Source organism: Cariama cristata, unplaced genomic scaffold, assembly GCF_000690535.1.
Source record: "Cariama cristata isolate BGI_N322 unplaced genomic scaffold, ASM69053v1 scaffold41029, whole genome shotgun sequence".
Lineage (NCBI taxonomy): Eukaryota > Metazoa > Chordata > Aves > Cariamiformes > Cariamidae > Cariama > Cariama cristata.
In genome coordinates, this window is record NW_009636088.1 from 33,068 (window position 1) to 50,711 (window position 17,644).

The following is a 17,644-nucleotide window of genomic DNA, read 5'->3' on the forward strand; positions in this document are numbered from 1 at the left end:
ATTCTCTAAGTTTTCTCTTTTATAGAATAAAACTCAAATCTCCAGTCTCTAGCACAGATCAGGTCTCCTAAAACCTTTGTATGTCTCTTCACAGTATTTTACACTAATGATTTCAGGCCATTCATCGAGATCATACATTCACCTTTCTAAGCAACATGCATTAATTAAAAAAATGACAAGTAAAACTGAATTACAGGGAATCATGAGTACAATCCCTGACCAGGTATTGTTAAAGATTACAGAGCTATTACTTATAGATTGCTTCTGGGATTTTGCCATATTGCACATCCCAACTTGAGCAGCTTTTCCACACTAGTGAGTCTCTGTCATTACATGGGACTGGCAAACCCCTGAAAGGGGAACAATGCCATCAGTAAGAAGAGCTTTTGTACTCACGTGGCTTACACCAGCTCCCCAGGAATGTAAGTCAAAAGGCAAAAAGCTCTTCTGCCATAACAGCAGCATCTATGGCTCAGATTTTTCCAACAAAGTAGCCTGAAGACAGCTGGCATGAAGTTCGCACACCCCGAACTGACAGAGCTATGCCACTAAACGTCACAGTGCAAAGCTGGCAGGGCAATGCTAAGCTGGGTACAAATACTAATTTTCATCCCCCAAAAAAGTAAAAGAAATCAAAGAAAATCTTTAATCAACTTTTAAAGTAAAACAAACATTACTTATAAAACTCAATACTGCTGTAATCAGAATTTTACTTTGAATCATGAATGCCTTATGATCTAAATATCCTATACTTACACAGAAACACATGCAATAGATAACACACAGTGTAAATGAAAAGAACCTTCACACAACAATGACAACACTGTAAATACTGTGCGAGTAAATTAAAAAAAAAAAAAAAAAGAACAAAGCTTTCTCTTACCCGCAAGCCATGGAAGCGTGGGTTGCTATAGAAGAGCTTCATCTGCTCGGCTGGCAGCGGGCCTAGCACCTTCTGAATGGTGAAGAGCTGGTCGATCTCGCTCTCGCCAGGAAACAAGGGCTGCCCATCACTCAGCTCTCCCAGGATACAGCCCACAGACCACATATCCACAGCCTTTCCATAAGGGGCTCTATAAAGCGAACGTACAATGGTTTTCATCCACTGACACTGTCTTCTTCCTGAGCTCTTTCAATTTATTTGCCGTTATTTCCCATAGCCCACTTCCTTACAACACAGAAAAACCAATTTTGATATTAAAGAAACTACCTCAAGTACCAAGTCCTCTGTTTCTGCCCTGGACTGATGGATGTATCACTGCTTGAAAAGGCAGGAGAGGAATTCTCAAGGTCCCCCACAGATCTGGTTACCTTTGTGAAAAATCTTACATACAAGTCAAAAAGATGATTTGACTGTGAAGCAGTTACCATTCCCAGTTAAACTAGCACTAACTTCCCTTCTCTCCAGGGGTTAATGACTGTGCTCTTTCTCTGCATTACATTTATTTTTCCATTGTGCTTAACAGGTGGATAGGCACACTGGCTCTAGCCACCGGGAGAACAGAAATGATAAGAAATCTTTGTTTCAGCATTTATACAGTGAAGTTTTAATTAGAGAGAAAACAGAACGCCCCTGAAAACTATGCCTTAAAAACCATGGGTGAGGAAGCAATGAAAGCATCATAAAATAAGTAATTCCTGTTTTGGAGCAAAGCCACAGGGTGGTCTCTGTGTGTGCAAGCAATACTGTTTGGTGGGGACGATGGCACCTGATATTTTAAACTGATGATGACAAAAGAAGCTAGGCCAGCAATAAATTCATCAGCAACAAAACTAAGTGGTGTGAGTGTTACACTGGCAAGGGCTATACCAGCTTTTCTTGAGACTACAGACAAGGGCATTTAATGGAAGAAGAGGCAATATGGATACTCTAGTCAGGAGAGACTACAGGCTTGAGGTTGTTTTGTAAGACATGTAGGACTGAAAATTGGAATGTAGAGAATGGAAGCTTGTATGAAAAGAACAGAGTGATAGACTACTGCAACATTCAATCTAAAGGCACAAACACTGAAGAAACTCTAAGGTTCTGTTTCTCAGCAAGCTGCTTTAGTTGCCTACCTCAACTGTGCAACAGCCAATGCATTACATTTTCATTGTTCCTACTATAGACCAAAGCAACTCCTTTTCTGTACACCTGAGTTCTTGCTTGTTGAATTAGTAAAAAATTTTTGTAAGCATCCAACTTATTCCAAGAACCTCTTTTGGATGCTTAGGTTTTGAGCAGAATGACCGGAGAATTCTTCTCGTCAAAGAAAAAGCATATTAAAAAAATAAAGACTGGAACAAAGATTGATCTGAAAACATATTTCACTGATTCTCTTCTTTTTGAAACTTGTAATCCAACAACCCAACCTCTGTTTCAAGAGATTTTTAAGTTACAGCTGGCTTGCCTATTTCTGGAATAAGAGAGCACCAGGAATTGCAGCTAACAGATCCTATCCTAAATCTGTTCCCTTCACTCCTTCCTTATGATGATGATTAAAGAAGTTTAGAGAGAGAACACTCTCAGACTAAAGAAAAAACTATCTGACTTTTACCCATTGATTACTCATGATTAGTTACTTCACTTTATGAGGAGGACACTTGGCCAGAGGACCCTGTAACCCTTGTGATGATTTAGTTAGGTGAAGGTGAGAAAGAATTTCTAGCTGGACAATAGCCTGAAACCACAGGCCCACCGTGATGCCTAGTGCAGGAGTATACGGTAGCTAGGAAAGCTGAAGTAGGCCACCAGTGGCAAAGCACAGTATGCCAAAACTCCTAAAGTACTACCACTACAATGGCTCTGTGGGTTCATAATTCTCTTACTAATCTCACATAGTGACTACTTGTGGATTTGCTGAGATGCTCAATGTTTGCCCTTTCTGTGATGCTGCTAGTCCAACCCATCCATTAGGTCAGGTCTGAGTGCCAAGGAAGGACTAGTTTTTCCCCATGCTGCAAAAGGCAACACAGACAAGAACAGACTCTAAAGCCAAGGATCTGCTCTTAAGATACTCTGTGCCTGTACTGGAAAACTGAGGCTCTGTAAGTAAAACAGTTTGTGAGAGTGCAACCAAAAAAAAAAGGCCCCACCTTTTTATTGTGACAGAAGAACAAGCACATGTTTATTTGCAACCCCTTTAATAGGCAGGTTCTCCACTAAAATGTGAAATGGGGAAAAGGTTGCTGTAGGCTGGGGCATTGGAGAACAAGCCAGGGTTACAACTGAGGAATGCTCTAAAACTCCTTTGACGCAGGGACTATTACCTTCCCTTGCTCACAAGAACAAAGGAAGCTGAATCACAGTTTAAGAAGTTTCCACTATTTACTCTGTAGTCAAACAGAAACAAACCAGAAAATACCCATTTCTTCAGGCAGTGGTACAGTAAACTGCAACTTTTTGGTTGGAAAAGGCATGCTCAAAGCTCCCGTTCTGCTGACTGTCAGGATCAGCCTTGTCAGATCACAACAGGCAAATAGTGCAAGAGTGATGTGGCTGGATAAGCGAAAAATCTCCTATATGACAGGGAGACCACAGATGAGAAGTACTATACGCTATTCCTGCACAAATTAGATTCTCCTAAACATGTTTTCATCTAATAATTTGATATGCCTTAAAATCTACTGGCTTTTAGCAATATTTTGTCATCAAGGGGTACAGAGTACTCCACTAACAGCTACCTGAGGCTCTCCAAAGTGAGTAGATTTTGGATGTTCTGTGAATAATTAAGCAGGTATTTCTTTCCTGAAATTTAAGCCTTGAACTTTATCGCAAAACAGAAACCTCTCTGGGACACATTTAAAAAATTTAAAAAGTATTTGTTAAAATGTATATATTTAATAATCCTGGGAAGCCTTTTGAATATTAGATGCTTATAAAGATTTGGTAAATGCAGGGGAAGGGGGAATGGGTAAGATGAGTGTCTGGGATATAGAACAGGATTGCCAAGAAACAGACATCACTTTGTGCCAGAAAAACCTGGCATTAAACACATACACCAGCAAAGCTGAAGTCATATGCATTAAATCCACATACCCCCTCCCTTTCTCTACAAGCTAATCAAACAAATTAGTCAATTACAAACAGACATGATTCCTGCTAAATTTCCTTTGGTAACAAAACACTTTTGAAAACCACAGGTCAGATTAATACTACGTCCTGCCAAGCTTTTCACGTGTTTCTTCCCAGATCCTCATTACTACTACTGACAAAGAGTAAAATGCTGTGTAACTAAAAAGGCCACAATTGATGCTTTTTTTCCCCCAAGTCTTTTTTTATACTTATATATACACATACTCACATGCGATTTGCTGGAAGCTTAATAACATCTGTTTCCTCCAAAATATGAAGAATCAAACTTTGAGGTTTTTAATGGCAACTTTAATATACTATTCTGCACATAACAACGCAACTGTCTACCAATTTGATTAAGATTAGCACAGCTCTGGGAATATTGGGATTACTTTGTTGAATGAACAATTATTACCTAATGCTTTACCTATTCAAGCAATGTCTGGTTCAGTGTTAATCAGTGTTAATCAAAGCTTCCTTGTTGGACTTGTTTCTCAGCAGTATGAAACATTTTTATTAAAGAATCTTAGGAGTGACCAGTACTTTTTTGATTCATCCTGTGGCTACCAATTCCTTATTTCTAGAATACGTGTATATAAAAACATATATGCTACACATACAGGAATTGTATTCTATGAGACTGTTCACGTAGTTTAGAATAATGCACTGTTAAACTTGATAGTAATGCGAATCATAGAATCGCAGACCAGTCGGGGCTGGCAGGGCCCTCTGGAGATCACCCAGTCCAACCCCCTGCCAAAGCAGGGTCACCTACACCAAGTTGCACAGGGTCACGTCCAGGCAGGTTTTGAATATCTCCAGAGAAGGAGACTCCACAGCCCCTCTGGGCAGCCTGTGCCAGGGTTCGGTCACCCTCAAAGTACAGAAGTTCTTCCTCATCTTCAGGTGGAACTGCCTGAGTTTCAGTTTGTGCCCGTTGCCCCTTAACCTGTCGCTGGGCACCACTGAACAGAGTCTGGCCCCATCCTCTTGACACACACCCTTAAGGTATTGATAAGCATTGATGAGATCCCCTCTCAGTCTTCTCTTCTCCAGGCTGAACAGAACCAGTTCCCTCAGCCTTTCCTCAGAAGAGATCTCCAGTCATTTTTGTCTCTTCCTTTGCCCTTTTGGGTTCTATGACTTTGTTCATATAGTATCTAGAAATCCATTTAACCTTGTGAGGTAGTAAAATACTCATTTTACAGATTAATAAAAGAGTAAACCTAAATTGTCCGGTTTAGGCTACTCATGCAACTACTGCTTTCATGGGCAATGCAACGCTAATTTCTCACTGCTTTATTAAAATTATTCATACAGCGTCCTTCAATAAATTCTTCCTGGCTAGTAAAAGCTAGCACCAAATCATAGTTTTGACCCAAAGGATGAAGAGAACTAGGAGTGTAGGGTGGTGAAAGCTGCACTGCCATTGCTATGGGATGTCCACCACAAGGCTGATGGAGTATTCCAGGCTACAGGACTACCATGGACACCTCTTCCAAAGGGAATGCGGGGGGGGGGGGGGGGGGGGTGGTGTCAAGACTCTGCAGTACATCTGTTATAATTCAGTTTCGTATTTTAATCAGTTAAACACTGCTCAGCTCAAGACAGGTCAACATGTCAATGATTCATGCTGACTTACTGGAAATAAACAAAAGTTAATGAAAATCTGGAAGCCTCTTGAAATCTTCTCTTTAAATCAACCATGACTGTCCGTGGGTAAATCTTATAAAAAGTGCTTTAAAAAATGTGAAGAATCAGTCAAGATTTCTCATGGCAACTCTACAAACTGTACTTACCCAAGCAAGAGTTCAGGTGAGCGGTACCATCTGGTAGCCACATATTCTGTATAGTTAGCATTGCTTCCTTCAGACAGGTTACGAGCAAAGCCTGTCAAAGAAACAGTGTGAAAGATTGTATCCTGTTTTAAATACAATATGCATATCATCACTGATTTTGGCAGTAAGAGGTCATGCCTATTTATATAGAAGCAAATTGTTTACAACCCCTAGTACAGAATGATGTCTCCAACAATTGCTTGTCTACTGAAATACAAGCTCTTATTGATGCGACAGTGAAAGTCAGCATGTCTGCTTTAATGACTACTTTGCTTGCGTACTCTCCTCAGAAGTCTGTGGGGTTTTGCTTTTGGTTTTTACTTTTGTTGCTTTGCCATAATCAAAACAGATTGGTAAAAGCTACCTGTCAGTATGCCATGCAAGCTATTGAACTACTGCCACTAAATTTCACCGAGGTGCTGTCTGCAGAAGAAGATTCATTCATTAGAAACTTAACACATGCATGGGGAGTAGACTCTTCCAGTCATTGATCCTAACTACTACAGTCTCACTGCATTCCGTTTTTTAAACCAGTCAGGAAGCTACATATTATTCTCATCTAAGGACACTCCATCCCTGACCAGGTAAGGAACAGGGTCATCTCCCCAAAACTACAAAAGGCAGGAGCCTCACAAAGATCAGCAAAACTCTTTATAGCTCCATTTGGCTCACTCCACGTGTGTCAGCTTCCCACTTGCTTTAGCATCACATTCATAACAAGGCTCTTCGTAAATTAGGATGAGAAACCAAGTCCAAATTAACTTCCTCCTCCACATCATTTTGTTAAGAATAATAAAAGAAAAGTATACTTATTTGCAGTTGTACCAAAACTTAATTTCTGTCCTAATTCATAACAATTATGACCACTGACTGTGAGAAAAGTGCATATACCAGAAAACCCAGATTGTAGGAAAAATTTATATTTTTGTTTTCATTCTCCTCCATTTATAAGAAGTCGGCCTAGCACCACAGTAATGATGTTACTGGATTCTTCATGTAGAAGTACTCTAAGGCAGATGCTGGCATTGTTTTCAGAAAAGTATCAAGTGTTTTACTGTTTTCAAAAACATAATTAATATTAAGGTGAGATTGCAGACAGACAGATCTCAGCAGCAAGGCTCTAGATGTGTAGGTTCTTTACTAGAGCTCAAATTGAGAGAATTTTTTGGAACTGAAATGCAGAAGTAACATTTTCAAAATGTTTTCTTACTGGGATGTGGCATTAAAACTTGGTCCAAAATTCACTTTGGTGAAATCACTATTAGTCTTTCCATTATTGCATGAGTGATGAAGAAAGAATAAAATTCCAAAGTGTTGCAGAGGTATAAGGCATAATTTCATTTTCAGAATCAATAAAGGCTACTTAAATACAATAGTAATTTTTCTTGATATCTGAGTTCTTACGCAGAAGCTGCCAAAATTGCTTTCCCCACACAACTATGCTTTTAAGGTTGTAATAATTGTTTTAATTTTATTTTTTTTTTTAAATATTCTGAAAGTGTATCTCATTTGGCAGCTTAGTTTGAAGGAGCACAGCTCTACCCACCCCTGTGGAACACTAATTTATTCCAAGTTGAAGTAAAGGTTTTGATGTAGATTATCATTATTATTAGACTAGTGATTTGAGAAAACAATGATAAATTTGTTACTGACATAGGTTACATAGGTTACTCTTTGCAAGATACCTCTACCTTCAAGAGTTAGTAACTAAAAGTCGTGTATGTTGAGGAACAGACATTTCAAAGTTGTCCCAAAATAATAATAATTCTGATCTGCTGCCATAAAGTTTAATGAGCATTACTGATGCTGCTGGAAAAACGCTGGAAAGGAATTTTTTATTACTTGTAACATCGGGATTGAGTAAATTTCTAAACATTACTATATTTAGAACTGCTTAGACAGCCCTATTTCTATTTCAAATTACATGACCTATCTGATTAATCTTGTTAATGAAAAATCTTTCATTCATATGTTTAAAGAAGAGAGGGAAGATAACTGGGAGCTACACTGAAGAAATGAGACAGCAAAAATAAACAGTGGGAAGCCTCAAACTGAATGAGGGGGAAAAAAAAAGAAAAAGAAAGAAAGGAAGAAAGGAAGAAAGGAAGAAAGGAAGAAAGGAAGAAAGGAAGAAAGGAAGAAAGGAAGAAAGGAAGAAAGGAAGAAAGAAAGAAAGAAAGAAAGAAAGAAAGAAAGAAAGAAAGAAAGAAAGAAAGAAAGAAAGAAAGAAAGAAAGAAAGAAAGAAAAAAAAAAAAGGTGTCACATGATACAAATAAACACATGTGCTAATGTAACGGACAAGCCTGGCAGCCCATGAGCCTGTGTGCAGCAGAAGACTCAACGAGTCAAGGATGCATCCTCCTCCCTCCAGCCCAGTCCGTTTGTAACTTGCCCACAGTCAGGAGTTACCCTGTCCAGAAATTAGCAGCAGCTAATGTAGTCTGAAAAATCAGCCCCCAATTTTACAGGCTAGGTGCAGCACAGATTTGACATGGCAAGACAGAAAGGAAAACTGTCGTTGTACGCTTCAGTGTCATCTATATATTGTTGGGTGATGTAAGAAGCCTTTTTAAGGATTCACTACTGCTCTGACTCTATGACACCATGCTGAAAGATGATGGACAGAATCAGTAATCCAAGAAAGCATAATACCTTTCTCAGGGCACAATTACTTTTTTTTTGTTGTGGTGGAGTTAGCTTATTGTTCTGTCTTCCAAATTGTGCTGAGGTATTGGGAAGAATCTTTTGATACAAAAATAAGAGAGGGTAACTAGGGAGAAGATTAGACCAAACTCTAAAGAGTGGGAAGGTATAGATCAGAAGATGAAGAAAGAAGACGATTTGGGTGAGAGCAACTATGAGCAATAGAGTTTGCAAATGCATCATGGTGCAAGAAGGGAGAACAAGCAAAGTAAGAAATTTCAAGAAAGGACTTTAAACAACTCTGAACATGGTAGGAGAGATGTCAAGGGAAAAGTTGTAAGAAAAAAAGGAGAAGATTATGAGCTTCTTATAGAGAAATAAGGCAAATTTAAGTTAGATATAAAGTAAAGCATTCTAACATTAATGACATGTAAGTACTTTAATAGATGCCTAGGAACACTGGGGAACCTCCATTTTTCAGACTTTTAAGAATAAGCTAAGCAAACACCTGTCAAGAATGACATAGACATGCTTAATCCTTTCTTTGAGTAGGTGGAAGAACTAGAGAATTTCTTGAGGTCTTTTCCAGTCCTGTTTCACAATTTCGATGCTTACATATCATACAGAGATTAAGAGATTGCTAAAACAAGTAATTTTGAAGCCCTGGTGTTGAAACAGCAAACATACTAGTCAGAAAACCTATTTCCAACAGTCAGATGCATCTGCTGTAATCGGCATTTTGTACTGTTCTCTTTTTCCACTTCTGTTGGCAGAAATGACACCCACACAACATGTGCCCAGGCAAGCACCACATTCAATCTCATTTTTATCTAGCACGATATGTACAGAACACATGGCACAAGGATTATGAAGAACTATCTTGTTAAAAATTTATGAACTTTTTTATTCAAACTGCTTTGTCCAGTGGGCTACTTGGAAGCATCCAATTACTTCAATATCTGCATTGGGATGGATGCATAAACCTTTTCTTTGCATTTGTTATCACATGAGGAATGTGGTACTGTATGTGACATGTACCTATGTTCCAAAACATAAATTAAGTTAGGTAGGCAGACAGCACACATCAAATTATGTTAAAAGGCAAATTCTTATAACCTAATCTGTACATGTTCAGGAAACGCTTGTGGCTTAATACCATTCTGACAGATATTTTACAGTAATAGTTTAAGCTACTAGCAATAATGTCAATTAGCAATAAAGCTAAAAAATGGAAATTGATCCCAAATTTTAAGAGCTGCTTGGAAGTTTAAATTCAGCTAAATCTGTAACATTGATCAAAATTCAAACAAACTGACACGAACAGTTCAAACAACAGAAATTCCCATAACTTAGTTCGCCTTCCTCAAGATTGTGCCGAGCACCGCGAGTACACTGTGACTGCATGTCTCTTCCAACATCAGAAAGAGAACAGGGCTGGAGCGTACAGCGTGAGCAAGCTAGCGGACCACACAGAACATCACTGCTAGCAGAATTCACAGCATCTGTATCTAGTGAGAAAACTGACATCCAGAACATGATTGTACCATTCGTTCCGTTTTTTATTTTCCTGCAATACTGCTGCACAGAGGATGTCGATACGAGTTCACAAGCAAGATCTGTTAGCGGATAGCATATGCCAGCTCTACTGGTGAATATTACTGTCAGGGGGCACATTCCCTCTCCCCCAAAAATCGAGGGAGGGATGGTGAGGGCTGGGGAAGGCTCTTCGCCATGGCTGGGCAAGGAGGTGAGGGTGAACAGTTTCCATCAGGACCCACTCAGGTACCCACTGGCTGTTCCTGCCCGTGATGGCATTAGCCCCGATCGGAGCACACTGGGTTGAGGCAGGCGTTGCCCGCTGACTGGTTGTTAAGGTCTGCGCAAGGCAGTGATTGCGTCCCCCAACCACACAAAGCTGGCACGAGGGGCGAAGGCGTGGAGGGAGCGAGGTGTGCGCTATGCCAGCCTTCACCCTGGGACTGCCTGGGCCCTGCCAACCCTAGTGGGGTTTGCTTTGCAGGGGCAAGGCCCTGACAATAAGGGTAAGGTAAGGGAAAAATCCTGCCCCACTACCTCTGGGCAACGGTGCCAGCGCAGCCTGGGCACAGAGCTGCCCGGGGGCGGCAGGGGGGGAAACCAGAGGCCTGTGGATACCAAAAGGACAAAGGCACCGAGGGCACCACACAGCAGGACCCTGGTGTTCTGTCAGAGCTGTGCACTTCCTTACACTGTAGAATAAATTGTCCTTAATTCAAAGAACTCGTATGGACCAAATGTTCTAAGGCTTTTCCTAGAACGGTTATTGTTTCTGAATGCTTAAGCAAAAATGCCTTTAGGATTAAAAGAAATAAGCAGCACTGCAAACGACAAACGCCTTTTTTGTGTTCCTAAAAACCTACTTCAATCTATTTTTTTAGCAGTTCTTCTTTTCATTCAAAATTGCAGAGGTTCAAAATGACAGCTTTCAAACCACTCTCACTGAAAAGTGCCCTTGGGTGGCACTATGGAATTGGTTTTTATTTACCAAGCCAAAGTGTAAGTTTTTTAGAGGGAATAATATTTTATTCTGTGTTTATGTAGCATTTAGAATAAAAATACAGATTGTTGGAACAGTGTACACTCTGCCCTGTTGTCTCCTGGGGATTACTCACATGGGCGAAATTCGCCTTGTGCTTGGGCACTGATTCTTCAAAGCCTTAAAGCTGACATTAAACAGGTATTGATAGGTCAGGAAACATCAGAGTTAACATCACAGGTACAACTCTGACTCTAACCTCCAGCCATTCAATCAATAATCATATGCGGACACTAACGTAACAGTAAAAGTTGACCTGTAACTACAAACATAACAGTCCATGAAAGCCAGGGGTTCAAAAAATATATAAAAAATGTAAGTTTATTGTGTCTTTACTAAACGAGGAAGAATTATCTTTCCTTTTAATATGCAGGCCAGATAATTCTACAGTGTTGCTAGCCTCCTAATCAGCTTATCATCTGCGCTGTTCTCAGTTGGGTGCCAATAACACTGCTAGTAAAAACCCTGCCAAATATAGGAAGAGATAAATGCAGTGTTTCTGTTGACGGATTAATACAGGTATTTCACAGGGTATGCAAATTGAGCCCAGAGATCTTTCAAATTAAAGTACTAGCCACAAACCTGAAGAAGTAATCAATTCTGACCGCTAAAAGGGTTTTAAACAGTACATACTGTAGAATTCTTATAAGAATAAGGCAAAACTCCACTGCAAGAGATTTTCTTTAAAAAGGTAAGAAGCAGGTATCCATCTATTCAACTTACCAAAGTCACACAACTTCAGAACATCATTGTGGCTTATTAAGAGATTCTCTGGCTTGATATCTGGAGTATCAGAGTGAGAGAGAGAAAAAAATGCTGTTAATGTCTCTTTTTAATTTTGAACTTTGTCAACAAATATTATTTCATTATAACGTATTTAGAGATATTCATGCAATTATAAAGCATTAGAAGAGCAACTGCAGAAATAGCTTCCAGCAATTCAGTTTGTGAACATGCAGAATTAATTTTCTGCCTTTTGAAGTCTTTTAAAGTGTTTCCCAACAAAATATGGGAAGATAAAAGGTGCTTACAGATGTTCCTGGGCAGCAAACCAATATGCAGAATATCGCATATTGCAAAATAATACAAAGAACTGACGTTTAATTACCCAGTTAACCAATAAAATGTTATGTGTGTTGTGCTCAACATTTTCAGTTATGATGATTTTCTTGATCACCTCTTGTAAGTGGTTTAGAAGAAATGTGTTGTCAAGTTTTAAGCTCCTTTTTTAATTCCTATGTAGAATATTGTGGCATCCATATATGATACATTTTTCAAACTATATTTTACAAAATATTTTCGGACTCTTGCTTATGTTTGATCAGTCTTAAATACAAAAAGTGTATTGTATGAGAATTTTAATTTATTGGAAACATTAATTAGAAATGTTACTCTTGCAAAGCCACAAAGCAAAATAGAATTTTATTAAATAGGATAAAATACATAAAACTAGATGATGTCACACGTCAAGATATGTACTCTAAGTGCTTGAAGCTTAGGGGAGAAAGTAAATATACAGAGTTGAACTCATGGGAGTTGGGAGGAACTGCCTTAAGAAGTAAAACATGGGGGATTAAGCTTCAAGTTTTGAGCTATTTTTCTCCCAATATTCTATTATCAGATTCAAAAGTGAAATGACTGAGCACCATGAAATGTTTAAAAAAATTTCTTTTCCCTTGGCAACATCTGTACTGCAGTTCCACTTCGTTGTGCATATGATACAATCTTTGTATCATACCCCAAAGACAGTGGACAGCAAGCTTTGTAAGTAGACGAATTTAGTTTTAAAATGACCTGAAGTCACGCAGCAGACTTAAGACCCAGCCAAATTTACAGATATTTTTTTTTTCTCTGTTGATATAAAGCAATTGCTGATATTTATGTGAAATGCAAATTACTTCAAGCTGTAACATCTTTCCCTTTAGAAAGCAAATTCCTACCCGGGGCTTATTTCCATGTGGAGAACTACACACTTACCTCTATGAACAATATCATTCTTATGGCACCAATGAATTGCTTTAATTAGCTGGTAGATATAGCTTTTCACTTTTTCTGGTGGAACTCCATTTGGCATTTCTTCTAGCAATTCAAGCATATTCTAAAAGTTTAAAAGATACATTATTTAAAAGAGTTATACTGTAGCTGCTAGAAGATAACATGCTTTCAGCATTCTGAAGAAACATACTTAGGCCACTGGGTCTGGCTATGCAAAATCAGTAGTTTAACATTCAAGGAGAATATTTTAATCGTAAGCATACTACTAGCTGTTTTCATTCTAGAGAAAGCACTTGTGAAGACAATAATCCTTATAGAACAATCACGAATATACCACAAGTCCTTAGAAGACTGTCATCAAATCACTTATCTGAAAACTTCTAAAGAGTCACTTCGTTACAAAAAGTTGCTTAAACAGAAACACCAGGTTAGTGTGGCTACATGAAAAGTTTAGCAGAGCACAGCATTTTGTAAATACCCAACTGTGCTTTAACAGACTGTTTTCTTTATTCTTAAGCTAGTTCTGCTGCTTTGACGTAGCAGGGCCATGATTAATCACAAACCATGTCTGCATGTGAACAGGTATAGTTGAAGCAACACAAGCCTGTTACTGCAAATGAAGTGACAGATATAAAAATGCCTCGTAGGGGCATGAATAGTAACCTAGGGAGTATCCTATAGCCATGTATCAGCTATATTGATCTTAAACATATTTGCACTACAGTAACTATGGCCATATTAACAGTTTTATGGATAGTTCTATGGAAGAAAATTAACTGATTGTTTATACTAGTAAATTTTCTCTTTGAAAAAGGATGCTTAGATTCCAATGATGTTAGCAAATGTCTCCAATTTTGCACAATTAGAAGTACAATGGAGTTTGTTCTCTGATTCTGGAATGAATAGTGGGCAGTAGCAGCCCACTCAAAGAGAGAAAAGTCTTATTTACTGAACACTGAAATAGGAATAAGTATTTTGGCTATATTGCCGTACACAATTCATTTAATTATGAATTTGAGCATTCGTAGATTTTGCATTTAAAATAAATTTACCTTGTCTTTGACAAACATTTTCTTTAGCTGCATAATAAAATTTTTGAGGTTCCTCTTGTAAGATATTTTAATGAATACAAATATAAGACAAAACAAATGGAGACTTTGATAATATTTGAAAACATTTCTAAGTTTTGCAATCTGTGAATAAATACTGGAACTTATGTGCTTGAGTGTAAGTTTCCTTAGAAATACACTTCAGCTCTGAGAAAAGGAATTTTCTGTTAAGGAACCATATTGATTTTACTTAAGACTCTTGTCCACACAGAAGCCTGTGGATCTGGTTAAGTAAGTCAAGAAGTTAAGCGTTACAAATTTGAACAAAAATAGTAACATCAACATAGCAAGACATAATCCTATACGAAGACACTAACTAAGGGGATGATGAATAAAGGAGATTAGATTAAATGTGAATTTAAGTAATCTGGATTTGAGTATTGCAGAGCTAAGATTCCCTAAAGGACACAAGGTGCTCATAACCAGTTAAAACAAAAATTAGCCTACCATACCACATCCTTCTACTCTTCCCTAATCCAAAAATACTAAAATCATCCTGCTCTTCAAAGAAACTATTGTGGAAACTATTTGACATATCTGAAAATAAGAGACATTCACAGATTGCGAAGTTTAACTGAAAACAAAGATGACCATTAATATAAAAATTACATTAGACACAGACTATACATGATGCCTACCTTTATCATTATATTCTTTTGTTCTGATGCAAATAATGTTAGATATTGCAGCCTTGTGTTTTTACCAGTACTAACAATTTTTGAAGTATATTCCTTATCAGATCAATTATATGCCTTTTACTTATGCTGCTCTTCCAACCCACTACTACTGAGAGGTAGCCAAGTCAACTATTGTAGAAAATTAAATGCATGTTCTAAGTTGGTGTGTGATCAAAGACATTCCACGTGTCTGGAACAATTTCAAGGAACATGGGTGGAACAAGTCAAGCTTTGGTTGTTAGATTCAAGTAAGATCCACCACATTAGAAGTTGTTGATCCGCTGGTGAAAACCAAAATTGATTTCTGCCAAACTGTGGGCTAATATAGGTCACCTCGCATTATGCAGTTGTACGGCATAACAAATTGCAAACTGAGGTAAAGGAGACACAGTATTTAGGGTGAGGAATCTTTACACAAGAGAGAATTGCCTGAAGAGGACTAGCACTCAGCTAGACTGCAACATTACACTGGCAGACTATTAAATGAAAATATCAATCAAGGGAATAATATCTCATCAAAGTTACAGAGATACATATATTTAAGTTTGCATTTATTTTCATTGTGTGTATCTGAATACCATCTAATTATTTCCATGAAAAAATGCTAAATGGTTAGAACTCAGAGGGAAGGTCTACCTTCCTCAGGAAGGTTGTACAAATAACAAGACCAACCTGTTCTAGGTTGTTTCTCCCTGGAAACAGACCAGGATGTTTGGCAGTAGTAGGCCAATCTAAGGAAATTCTGGAATCATTTCAAATGAGGTCAGGATTGGAGATAATGACAGTGATCTTTGCCAAATCCCTCTAAGCGAGTATTGATAGTGGCCTTGTTACAGAAATATACAAACGAATCCCATTTTTAACAGGGAAGGACGGAGAAAGTTGAAACAGATTCCAAGGTCAAAAGTCTATGATCTAGTTTTGAAAGACTACATCAAGATTCATTATACAACATAACACAGGACAGTTAATTAGCTTTACAATTACACTGGTCTATAGAGTTCGGATGGAATTTTTCTTTAAATAATATGTATTCCAGTCTATATAACTTGAATATGTTTGTGTTCATATATGGAAGAACTTTTTTTTTCTCTAAATACCAACACATGAGGTAAAAACAATAATAAAGTTATCAGTGTTGCTTTCTCTCAATAAATGCCTAATTCCAACAATTCAGACTGTATTAAAGTTTCTGCTGTTCCCCTTTATAGCTTAATTTTTTAAAGTAAAAGTAATTTTAAAGACTTTTCCAGAAAGTTGATGATTTAACTGTGGCACGCATAGTACAAACTCAACTCACTTTTTCCACATATTCAAAAACTAAGTATAATTTTCCTCTTCTTCTGAAGGCTTCCTTCAGCTCCACTATGTTCTCCTGTTTCAAAGTGCGAAGCATTTTAAGCTCTCGTAAAGTGGTTTCTTTGACTTCTTCATTTTCTAGAGTGCAAAGTAAAAGTGAGAGAGTAAAACTTATTAAAAAACAAAACAAACCCCCAAGTAACAAGTGCTATAAATCTTTATTTTGAATGCCTGATTACATTTTCTGTTTCTAGATATTACAGAGAAAAGGGTTTATTTTCCATTGTGCTGCCTGGAATGCTTCTGCACCAGAAGGGAGGCAACTAGTGACTGTGCTATCATTATGCAACCCTCACAGACCTCCCATCACTACCAGCTAGGTTTTCAGTGGCAGAAAACGTCACAAGGAACAAATCATTTGCATTTCTATCTTTTTCATGATGAAAAGCACTAATATGCTTCAAAAAATATGTGTGTATGTGTACAGACACATCCTCCACCCTACAAATACATGACACACATGAAGCACTGGCAAGGTTAATATGTTCTCAGTAGAAACACTGGAACACAAAGCTCATGTTTGAGCAATGTCAAAGAAATCTATTTGATTCTAAAATAATGTTATTCTCCCAAATTTTAAGATGAAAGTACAGATTTGTAAGTCCTGTAAGTTTCCCCACAAGGCTTTCAATGGAAATTCAGTAGTGCAGACCAGCGTAGCAGGCACAGAAGGCAGCAGGGCAAGTACTGATTCAAGGAAGCCTTGAACCTGATTCTGAGGAGTCAAGAAATTTAACTGTTGCTTTGGCAATTTAGTTGTCTGAAAGTTGTTCAAGAAAGGAGGAATGTTTTATTAAAGCTTCATACACTGCTCATCATCAAGGGGCCCTGAACTGACTGCATTCTAAAGGATACTACCAATGAAATATCAAGTAAACCAGATTATATTGAGGTTTATTTTTTTTAGTAAAATGAACTCTATTAATTCAGTACATTTGCCCATGCACATGTAGAAGCAGAGTTCTTAATCTCTTAGAACTGTTATCCACAACAGAAGGATATTACATGGGATATGATTGCACAAATTCAAGGCTAAATCACATTTGCAGGTCACGTACGACCACAAAGACAGTTAGAGACAGAGGAAGAATAAACAAGGAAGAGAAATTGTTTTTCCAAGCAAGGAAAAGGCAAAAAAAGGTTTGCAGGGGAGAGAGAATAACACAGGTCATGCAAATGCATATAATCATCATCAGAAGAGAGAAAAAAAAATAAAATTGAAGCGTAGCAGGAGGGAAGAGGAAAACAAAATACTATCATCACAAATGTTTTGATTAAAAATATGTAATTTAGAGCAATCTAAATCATTTCATTTTAAAATTGAATGCTCGGTGCTGGCTTGCATCAGCCTGATTACATAATTTCTTCTATAACTACACACACTCTTTACAGA

General features: G+C 37.9%; 1 protein-coding gene across 1 annotated transcript in view; it reads right to left on the reverse strand.

The window, feature by feature from the left end:
* The window catches only part of CDKL5 (cyclin-dependent kinase-like 5), a gene marked incomplete at its 5' end in the record, with an annotated part of 52,597 nt that overhangs the window by 32,388 nt on the left and 2,565 nt on the right, over nucleotides 1-17,644 (reverse strand). The window contains 5 exons of the mRNA XM_009707767.1: nucleotides 884-1,073; nucleotides 5,854-5,944; nucleotides 11,835-11,894; nucleotides 13,089-13,209; nucleotides 16,193-16,329. Coding sequence (XP_009706069.1) covers nucleotides 884-1,073; nucleotides 5,854-5,944; nucleotides 11,835-11,894; nucleotides 13,089-13,209; nucleotides 16,193-16,329 — 599 coding nt within the window. The remainder of the gene's footprint in view (nucleotides 1-883; nucleotides 1,074-5,853; nucleotides 5,945-11,834; nucleotides 11,895-13,088; nucleotides 13,210-16,192; nucleotides 16,330-17,644) is intronic.